The sequence below is a fragment of the Microtus ochrogaster genome, linkage group LG3, assembly GCF_000317375.1.
Source record: "Microtus ochrogaster isolate Prairie Vole_2 linkage group LG3, MicOch1.0, whole genome shotgun sequence".
Lineage (NCBI taxonomy): Eukaryota > Metazoa > Chordata > Mammalia > Rodentia > Cricetidae > Microtus > Microtus ochrogaster.
In genome coordinates this window covers 27,579,865-27,591,141 of record NC_022029.1, presented here as the reverse complement: position 1 = coordinate 27,591,141, position 11,277 = coordinate 27,579,865, and the positions used below count along the sequence as shown (strand labels likewise).

The window sequence follows — 11,277 nt, the reverse complement described above, 5'->3', positions numbered from 1 at the left end:
TTCCTTCCTTCCTTCCTTCCTTCCTTCCTTCCTTCCTTCATTTTTTTTCCTTCTTCCTTCTTTTCTTTTTACTTCTTTTCTTTTTTATAACTGAGTTCATTTAATGCTGTCTAAATGTGTGTGGCCATCCACAGCGGCATGGGCATCCTACTTATGGCTGTCTTACTGAAGAAAAATGACATTCTTTTCTTCTCCAGCCTCCACTTCCTAAGCCACCAGTTGCTAATACCTCCTAACTAAGGGTGACTTTCTTGAGTCCAGTCCCGTTTTGCCTAAATTTTTGACTGACAGGACCTGACATGTTTGAGGCATTTTAGAATTTGATATACGAATTTTAGAATGTTTTGTGAAATTGAGCTTCTTCTCAATAAGGGCACTTTCCCCCTTGTGTCTTTGTCCATTTACTTTCTATAAAACTACAATGATCTTATTTGTCATAGACAATTATTATTTGTGTAACTGACGGAGAATTCACAGTCAGAAATGTGATATTTCCAACTGAATAAAATTAACTATGCTATTATGTATTAACATAACAATAATTAGAATTGCTATGATAAATTTCAACGTACCACATTAAAAAGTAAGACTAATTGCCTGTCTATGCATGCCAACCTCTTCATTAACAAGTTTTTCCTAGTTCTGTTCTTGTCCAATTTAAACTAAAAGGAAGAAGTCATTGAAATACCAAGCTTGTGGTGTCTACTCAGCCTGCTTAATGTCTGCCCAACAATCAGATTAAGCTCTATGTCTTTGCTTCCACGATTTTCTTCTTAGATTAAAATCATATTTTCTAAAGTATAGGCTTTAGATTTATTTAGTATGGCAAATATTAGCAAATTATGATCTAAGAGCCTACTTTAAAATGGGAAACTGGTACAATGTCTTTGTCTTTAAAATGATCTTCATTTTACCTAAGTAAATTTGTATTGTTTACATGTGCTTCTTTCTCATTGGTTCCATAATACTTTTTGTCTGATAATTAAGTGATTATATTACATTTAATTTAATTCAAATTTCTAGGTTGACCTTAATTTCTTCTACATAATAGTGTAATTAAATCTTCTTTTTATGAAAGTTAGATAAACCATTGATCATTATGTTTTTGATTAATCATCTCAGCTCTGAGTCTATAGAGAGTATCAGATCCCTATTTCTCTCAGGACACAACTTGATGCAAGGGTACAATTTCATTTTGGTGAACAAGGCCCTCATCTCAGAGATGATCCTTTAGTCTCTACAATTCCTAAAATGCAAATATTGAGAAAATAACTTTGCCCTATTATTTCAGATTCCCTGTAGTAATTAATATCCTTAAAGTATTCTGCCAAGTATTATGTTTCTTCAAATATTTCCTCCTACCTAGTTTCCACTAAATATGTCAGATTGCTAATTGACAGATTGAGTCTTAAATTAGGTTTATTTAAAAATCTTTCTAAGTCAAGATTTTAAAAAGTTTTTATATTAAAGTTTATTTCTTTCATATAGGACAGGATGAAGTTATGTTCTTGATGATGAACATAACTAGAGCAAGGGTCATCCCCTTACTGACAGAGTTCTTATTCCCAATGAACCTGTTTGATCTATATCTGTAATATAGACTATAGCATTTCTGTTGTTGGAACTCTCTTTTTCTCTCTTTCCCAAGCCTGTGCAAATATTTTAAACACACACTGTGTCTTGTTTAGAGGTCTTTTATGTCTTAGTCTGTCCTATTGTGTATCTAAATTCCTTTTCTGACTAGCAGTGTGTTGGCAGAAGTCACAAATAATTCCACACTGGTTCAGAATTATGAATAATTAAGGGTTATTTATTTAGGGGTGAGTTGCTGATCACTGTCCTAGATCCTAGTTCTCTGCACATATAGGAAACAGGAACAGAGTCTAGCAGCCAGAAGCTATATATTTGGAAGCAAGAGGGCAAGCTCAGGCTTTCCAACTGCATTTATAGTATAAGAGACCATTTCCAAGTTGGCTGATATCTTAAAGGCCCTTGGCTGAAGGAGCAGAAGGAGCTCACACAGAACCTCTCCCTTTTGTTTAAATAAGAGAGTTCCAAACCCAATACAAAACTATATACACTAGGAAGAGATATCATGTATAATATTAGAATTACAACCAGCATAAACAATATTAAGCAAGGAATGTATGCTAAATGTTTTAATAAACATTGTATTCTACGGAATCTAAGTCTTGTATTGGAAATGGCTTGGGTAGTCATAAGAGGGTAGTAACTATTACTATCTAATCTTCAACCTCATCAAAGACTTGAGAAGGGATATTACATTACTGGAGTAGGCAGGAAGTGCAATCAAGCAGCTTGCAAAATGTGCAGTAGACAACTGGCTACCTTTAGCAATCACCCAAAGTCTCATTTGCAACGTTGAAGCCACCAACTTTGGCTAAGGCCTAGAGTAACTGACAGATCATTTTCAGAGGCAGGAAATTTATCAAAACTGTCTTACCCTGTCTTGACAAGATTTGACAGTCTTTTTTTCTTGTATCCTGGTTGTCCAGTCTGGACATCGTGCACTGTCAGTGGTCGAGGCATGGGCAGTTCCTTGCCCAAAGGCCAGTTGAGTCAAGAAAAAGACAAAATTCCAAGTAGAGTGTCTTTGTTGCTCAACACTCTCTTGGGGATAGATTGGTGCTGCCAGGAGCAATCATGCTTCATGTCAACAGAATCCTAAATTATTTAAATGATATACTCTACAGAACATTGAGGTGGTTGAAGGTTACCTGTATGCAGAATAGAATCTCTATATAACTTAAGAACCTAATTAGTCTGACTAAAAGAATAACAAATATGACTAATGACCGATGATACTTACTAACTATATAACTTAAAGGTTAAGACTTCATATCAGAATATTAAAAACCTTTAAACTGTGCAGTAAGGGACGATAATGACATCAGATGTAAATGATATATAAATATCTTAATCAGAGGTAGAAATACATGATGCAATATGATAAATATATCCTACAATTGTATCAATATACAGAAAATCTCAGACAGGTAGAAACATGCATGCATACAATATGACAAAATAACTTTGCGTAGTGTGCAAATATTGTAAACAGAACTAACAAATATAATTTGATGTTGTATCAATAGACAAGAAACTATACCAGTGTAAACTTCATATAAATAATAGCTCACAAGTATTTATTACTCACTTTTATTACTATTATTAGTGTGAGTAAGTATACACTAAACTACCTATTACCATTATTTCTCGGCGTACATAATTGTCGATTGCCTTGACGGGTTACCTAGTCTAGGGTTAGTAACCAGTCTGGCAGTTCAGTTATTCCAAGGTCCTGGAGAGGCACTATCTTTAAGATAAATGGGCTAGGAGAGAAGAAGGAGGCCATGCTAAGTTTGTCAGAGCCTCCGTTTATTAGAGATGGGGTACAGCTTTATATATGGTAAGGAGTTGGGGGATGGGCACAGGGGTCTGAGCTCTTGCCACGTGGTTCACTTGGTCACGTAGCCAGGAGGTTACCTTCGGTCAGGTCACATAGGCCAAGAAGTCACGAGTTGCCACCCTAGTTCCCTAGGTAGTTTAGGCCAAGAAGTCACAAGTTGACACACCTAGTTCCCTAGATAGTTTGGAATGTGGGGTGGGTTCCGCTAACAGATAGCTCTCCATCAGCCAATTTGGGTGTGGGGTAGGCTCTGTCAATAGAATGATTCCTAACACAATTATGGGTGTGGGGTTCTCTGTAGACTCCCCAGGGTGATGGTTCCTGCAATGATTTTAGGAGGAAATTGGCTCCCAACACATAATTTCCACTCCAACCTTAACCCTATATGAGTAATATTCAACCCCTAAATGGTGTCTTTACCCATGTGGACAAACTTTGTTGTGAGAAGGGATGTTTCTTTCTAGAATTGCTTCCTGCTGTCATGGGGGAGATTTTTTTCTATGGGATCCTGTAAAAGTAAAATGATGTTTAAGTTTCAACATTGCTGTTTTGTATAATTACAAATGGTCTTTAGTAGATAGGTTGTTTTGTTTTCTTAAGACAAGGTTTCTCTGTAGCTTTGGAGCCTTTATTGGAACTAGCTCTTGTAGACCTGGCTGGCCACATACTTACAGAGATCTGCCTGCCCCAGCCTCCCAAGTGCTGGCATTAGGGGTGTGCACCACCACTGCCCAGTTACTCTCTTTTTTTTTCTTATTTTATTTTAAAGACTTTTTCCTTTTCTCCCCCAAGACTACATATATTTTTAAACACACAGTAAATGGTTTTGTGGTTCTCTTGGTCATCAAATCTATCTTTACTGTGGATCTCTCTTTTTCTGGACACATTTGTCTTTAATTTGCTAAGTGATATGGCTAGGATGAAAGTCTAGGCTTTGATGACTGGATCCAGGCCATTACTAAGCTTTCTGAGATTCCAGCCTCCTGGAGGAGATCCCAGCACCAGTCATGTTTGTTGCCACGACTCTAGGACATTTCAAGGTCTCTGCCACCACCACAAACCGTGTGGTCAGCTTTTCCTCAACACAATTTAAGTGTTTCCTGGCAAGACCTCTTAAAAGGGCTGCAAAGTTTTCAAGCTAAAGCTGAATCAAGAGGCTTCTATTAAATGGCACACATTTGCCTCTAGCAAACAGAGCCCACCCGAGAAATTGCTGCTACCAAGAAGCCAAGCTTAACTCTATTCCCAAGCTCTCTCAGGTTTTCTGTGGGTGCACTGTTGGGGGAAGTCACAAAATAATCCCACACTAGTTCAGAATTCTGAATAATAAAGGGTTATTTATTTAGGGGAGACTTACAGATCACTGTCCTAGGTCACAGTCCTCTGCACAAATGGGAAACAGGTACAGAGTCTTGCAGCTGGAAGCAATAGCTGGAAGCAAGAGAGCAAGCACAGGCTTTACAGCTGCATTTATAGTATAAGAGACCACACCCATGTCTGCTGGTATCTTAAAGGCTGTTGGCTGAAGGAGTTCCCACAGCAGGAGTGTTTTGTATTGTTTTGTTTTCTTTTATGGTAAGGAGTATGGTAGCTGAAGCCCTGGATGTTAACTCCCCTCTCTCAGCCTTTCAATATGGTGGAGACAAATTTACCACTAGCTCTGCAAACCATGTTCACCACCACACCTCCAGCAAGCACTTGCTGCAAGTTTCTCACAAACCCCATAAATGCTCCACACCAGGACCTCCCGAAAGAGCCAGAGCCATTACTGATCAGAGCATGATCCAGGATTCTGTGTCATAAAGAAGCAATGTCTCTGCTAGCCACTGGCAAGCAGAGGCTCTGTGAAAAAAAATGTACCTACCAAAAACTCCATTTGACTCCTGTTTTTGTGGGTCTATAAGCCCTCTATTAAAGCTTTCTTTGGCTTTATGTAGATGTATGTGGACAAACATTGGCCACCATTATGTAGGTACAAATATTCTCCATTTCTCTGGTCCCCCAGAACAGTTTCTCTCCACCCACCAGATCCTGCTTACAAGGTCCTACAGCTGCTTAAGAAATAACAACTCTGAGGCTTAATGTTAGTTATGTACTCTTTGGTCTATTAGCTTGGCCTTCCTATTAGCTAACTCTACATTTTAAATTAATCCATTTCTATTAATCTATGTATTTCCATGAAGCTGTGGCTTTCTGGAAAAGTTTTGGCATCTTTCTCCTTCAGCAGCTTTGTGACATCTCTCTGATTGTGCCTTCTTTGCTCCTCTGTCTCTGCTTGGATTTCCTCCCTTGCTATTCCTTATATGAGGCTTTTCCTCTGGCTGTCACAGATTATTATGAGAAAAGTTACTTAGGGAAGAAGCAGTTTATTTCATATCACAATTGAAGAGTCCAGTTCATAGTATTCAGAAGTGTGAAGCTGCTAGTGAGTGACACACTAATAAATAATAAATGAGACAGTGGGTCATCAAGTAATCAAGATAGCATCCCACGATATTCTTCAGTAAATCCTATTTATATAATAATTCAGAGGTTTCTTCAGAAACATACATGCAAGATGATTATGTATCCTGTCAGTCTGTCAGTGAAAATTAACCATCCTAATTAATATATGTACTCATAGGAGCCAGTAAAATTTGAGGATGTGGCAGTGAACTTCACCTCAGAAGAGTGGGCTGTGTTGGATTCTAGTCAAAAGAAGCTCTACAGAGATGTGATGAAGGAAACATTTTTGAACCTGATCTCCATAGGTAAAAAGTACTATAAACTCCCATTGCTTATTCGGTCAGTGAACAACTGTGTCGTTGATGTGAGCATTCCCTCTGTGTGCTGTGATTACCATTGCTAAGTGAAGAAACTTCCTTGGCCTATTGACAGGGCAGAACTTTGTAGGCAGTGAGGACTGGACTGCATACTGTGAGAAAGGAGGGCGGAGTCAGGGGGACTCCATAGATCTGCTGCTGGACATACATGTGCTAGAACTTTGCTGGTAGGCCATGACCTCATGGTGATATACATATTAACAGAAATGGGTTAAATTAAGATGTAAGAATTAGCCAATCAGAATCTAGAGCTAATGGGCTAAGCAGTGCTTTAATTAATATAGTTTGTGTATGATAATCTTGGTTCTGGGTGGTCTGGAGGAACAAGCAGCTCACTGCATGAAACATGTTCTGCTTATGAATGTTATGTTTGTATAAAATTCTTAAATTAAAAATGTGGTTATTTAGTGTGCATATTATAAGAACTAGGTTGTAATTTTTTGGTTGCAATAATTTTTATGTTGAATATGAATGTGTCATAATGTATTCTCTTTTTTTGTTGTAGAAAAAGCACTAGAAGAAAATATTGAAGAGGACTATAAAAATCTCAGCAGGAATATGGGGTAATTTATATTCACTAGAAAATAAATCATATTATACATTTGGGACTCAGGGGACACCTGAGAACATGCCAAGTGCTCCAAATATAACTAAGTGAAAAATGATCCTACACAAATTCCTCTAATGGAGCATTGAATTTTAATATTTAATATTTGAGTATTTTATGTTTGTAATCTATTATTATCACAAATATGTCATGTGATAATGAGGCTGAAAAAAGGTTTTCACTGGATTATTACACAAAACATCCCGTCATGTGCAAAAGCTTTTACTTTCTGATCATACTTATACTTATGAGGCTTTGAGCATTAGTACTGTGCTTTGTTTGCTTACTTTTGCTGTGACAAAAAAAAAAAAGAATTCGGGGGTAGAGGACATTTTCAAGCTTCCTTGTCAGAACACCATCATATTGGAAGCCAGGGCAGGAACTCAAGTATAACAGGAATCTGGAAACAGGCACTGAATCAGACAGAATTGATGGGGAAATCCTGTTTACTGGAGTGATCTTCATCACTTAATCAGCTACCTGCCCTCTAAGGGATACCACCTATAGTGAACTTGGCCACCCCACCTCATACAGTGATCAAGACAAAGCAGCCAGAGACATGTCTAAATGTCTATCTGATAAAGTCATTTTTTGCTGTCTATTTCATTCCCAAATGGGGGTTCTAGTTTGTGTCAAAACTAATTAGCAGATACATTTCATACACAGAGCCTGAAATCCTGCCCATTTGCACACTACACAACATCCTAAGACCCCCTAAATTGGGAATGTGAAAATGGCTTCACAGACTTTTTTCCAGGCATTCATATTGAGTCATTTATCAGTTGACAGACACTATGCCCCATGATCATTTTCCCTCCTGTTCACTCGTTTTGTATGATTATTTTATATATCTTTGTATCCTAGTTGTGTTTTTTACAAAAACTTTTGTGGAAGGCAGAAAATGCAAGAAATTCTTCATATCAAGTGTATCAGAATTTGTGAACTCTTCACATGAATCCATGTCATTAAGTCTGGTTTGCTGAAAGATTGAAAATTGTTCTTAACCCAAGCCTGTGATACAGCTCCTTTTAATTCTTACAGAAGTAACATTAGTCCTCTACTTCTGTACACATAGCAGGGTCTCACCATGAAGTACATCTTGTCTTCACATTGATACCGTTATTTTATTCCTTCTGAGATTCTATAGTTGTGTTCCAGACACCCTAGCCTTCAATATTTCTCTTCTCTAAAGTATTGCTTTTTTTCATTTTTTGCAGAGTTCAGAGGATTGAGAAAGACCATGGAAATGAATGTCATAATGAGTGTGATAAAAACCAGCAAGCTAGTCCAGAGAGTATGATCAATAAAGACACACCTTCCAGAGTAAGAGCTCATAAGACTCCATTGCTTGTAACAAATATCATTGGTGATTTATCCTTACATGGGTATCTCAGAGAAAAAGATAGAGGGAAACCAACACTGTATAAGGTAGCTGTGGCAATAGCTTTTAAACATCAGAAACATTGGAAAGTAATCAGTTATTCTGAATCTTTTCAGGTAGTTGAAACTTCTCCTGAAGAGAAACCCGGGAAAAAACAATATAAAGAAGCCTGTAGGAGTCTGTGTTTAGATCAGTCTCAGGAGAGACCTTATACTGGAGATAAACTCAATGAGGATGTGTTCATGAGATACACACAGGGACAGAATGATGAACAAAACCATAAAGAAGTGAAACAATTTGTATGTAGTTTCTGTGAAGAATCCTTCATTGATTCCAGTGAGCTTTCCAACCATGAAAAAAGTCATATTGAAGAGGAAAGGTACATTTATTGGCAATGTGGCCAAACATTTAAATATAAAACATGTTTTGAGAAACAAAAAGTAACTCACAAAGGAGAGAAGCCATATGCTTCTATACATTATGGAAAAGCCTTCACCCAATTCAATCATCATAACAGTCATGAAGGCAGTTACACTGGACAAAAGCATTATGCCTGCAAGCATTGTGGAAATAACTTCACCAGTTCTTCTTATCGAAACATTCATGAAAGAATTCACATGGGAGAGAAACCTTATGCATGTAGGCATTGTGGAAAAGCCTTCAGCAACCGCAGTACTCGTAATATACATGAGAGGAACCACACTGGAGAGAAACCTTATGCATGTAAGCATTGCGGAAAAGCCTTCAGCAACCGCAGTACTCGTAATATGCATGAGAGGAGCCACACTGGAGAGAAACCTTATGCATGTAAGCATTGTGGAAAAAATTTCACCAGTTCTTCTTATCGAAACCTTCATGAAAGAACTCACACTGGAGAGAAACTTTATGCATGTAAGTATTGTGGAAAAGCCTTCAACAACCGCCGTAGTCATAACACACACGAGAGGAGACACGCTGCAGAGAAACCTTATGCATGTAAGCATTGTCAAAAAAACTTCACCAGTTTTTCTTATCTAAACATTCATGAAAGAATTCACACTGGAGAGAAACCTTATGCATGTAAGCATTGTGGAAAAGCATACAGCATTTCCAGTACTTGTCGTTTTCATGAAAGAATGCACACGGCAGAGAGAAATCATACATGCAAGCATTGCGGAAAATCCTTTTTCTGTCTCAAGTATCTGAAAAGGCATGAAATAATTCACACTGAAAAAACGCCATATGCATATACATGTAAGCATTGTGGAAAAGCCTTCAACCACTCCAGTAATCGTTACAGACATGAGAGGAACCACACTGCAGAGAAACCTTATGCATGTAAGCATTGTGGAAAAAAGTTCACCCGTTCTTTATGTCGAAACATTCATGAAAATATTCACACTGGAGAGAAACCTTATGCATGTAAGCGCTGTGGAAAAGCCTTCAACAGTCCCAATAGTTGTAAGAAACATGAACGTATGCACACTGCAGAGAAACCTTCTGCATGAGCATTGTGGAAAAGCCTTCAACGAATTCAGTAGGTGTAACACACATTAAAGGAGCCACGCTATAAAGAAATTGAAGACTTATACATGCAAACATTGTGGAAAAACTATTTCTGGTGTAGACATCTGAACATTCATGAATTAATTCACTCTGACAAAAGCCTTATTATGTAAGCATTGTGCAATATCATTCAACAACCCCAGTAGTTGTAATAGACGTGGAGGGAGTCACACTGCAGAGAAAGTTTCAGTTCTTGTAAGACTCATGAAAAGAGTTCTCATTAAAGAGAATTTGTGTACATTTATGCAATGTGAAAAAGTGTTTACCTGCTCCAATCACCTGAACATTCATGAAAAGATTCACATGGGGGAAAAGTCTTGAGCATGTAAACATACAAGAAAAGCCTTCAGTGACATCAGTCGTCATAACATACATGAACGAAATCACACTTTAGAGAAACCTTCTTCATGTAAATATTGTGCAAAACCCTTCACCAATTTCTATTCATGTAAGGATTGTGCAAAACCCTTCACTAATTTCTATTCATGAAGGTTCAGGAAAGAGATCATACTGAAGAGAAGTGTTATGGGTGTATATATTGTGGAAAAGCGTTTACCCACTCCAGTCAGCTGAACATTCAGGAAATGGTTCAATTTGGAAAGATGGCTTTTGCATGTAAACATTACAGGAAACCTTTTAACACTTCAATTTGTCCTGATTTCATGAAAAACAATCATACTGGAGAGGAACTCTTGATGTGTAAAAGATGTAGAAACTGTTCATTCTGTAGACTTTAACAGGCATGAAATAGTTCACTTGATAGTTCATTTATGCACATAAGAACTGTGGAAAAGCCTTCAGCTGCTCTTGTGATCATAACAGATCTGAAACTCTTCACACTAGTCAGTAGCCTAATGCGTGTAACCATTGCCAGAAAGTCTTTACTAGATTCACTTGGTACAAGAGTTAATACATTCACACTGGATAGAAACCTTTTGTAGTTACACATGGTATATGAACTATTTCTTTGTTCTTGTGATTCTTTAACAAGCATAAAGTTCTCACACAGTGTCTGTAATGTGGGAAAGTCTTCAGCACATCCAGTTTCTGTAATCCTCATGTACAGTCTGAAGATAGATTTACATGTACATCCATATGGAAATATTTTTTTTAGCAATCACAGTTCCTACTATACTCAATTACTTTTTCACTTTTGAGAATCTGTTTAGAATAAATGTGGGAAAATATTCAAAGTGTTTAAAATGAATAAAACGTAAAAGTTTTTTTTTGGTAATGTTTTCTGTAGTTTCTGTGTTTTACATCTCTGCTCAAGTCCATAGTGATCTCACAGTGAAAGGAAGTAAAGTGTGTAGAACAAATACCAGTAATAACTCTGTAATGCTGTGTTAGTAAAATCGCTTTTGTTGTGAGTAATGGAAGAAGAATGTGCTAGGAACATGAGATGTATCAGCTAGTCATGATTCTTCCCAGTAAATGGGATTATTTGCATTGCCTCCCTGGATCTTATGTGGTGGAAATAATGTCTCAGTTC

General features: G+C 37.4%; 1 protein-coding gene across 1 annotated transcript in view; it reads left to right on the top strand.

Annotated features, from left to right (window-relative positions):
- LOC101997760 (zinc finger protein 14-like) overlaps nucleotides 1-9,727 on the top strand; it is a 15,372-nt gene extending 5,645 nt beyond the window's left edge. The window contains exons 2-5 of the mRNA XM_026785851.1: nucleotides 6,054-6,180; nucleotides 6,758-6,815; nucleotides 8,077-9,162; nucleotides 9,247-9,727. Of these exons, the coding sequence (XP_026641652.1) occupies nucleotides 6,054-6,180; nucleotides 6,758-6,815; nucleotides 8,077-9,162; nucleotides 9,247-9,727 (1,752 nt within the window). The remainder of the gene's footprint in view (nucleotides 1-6,053; nucleotides 6,181-6,757; nucleotides 6,816-8,076; nucleotides 9,163-9,246) is intronic.
- The last annotated feature ends 1,550 nt before the right edge of the window (nucleotides 9,728-11,277 follow it).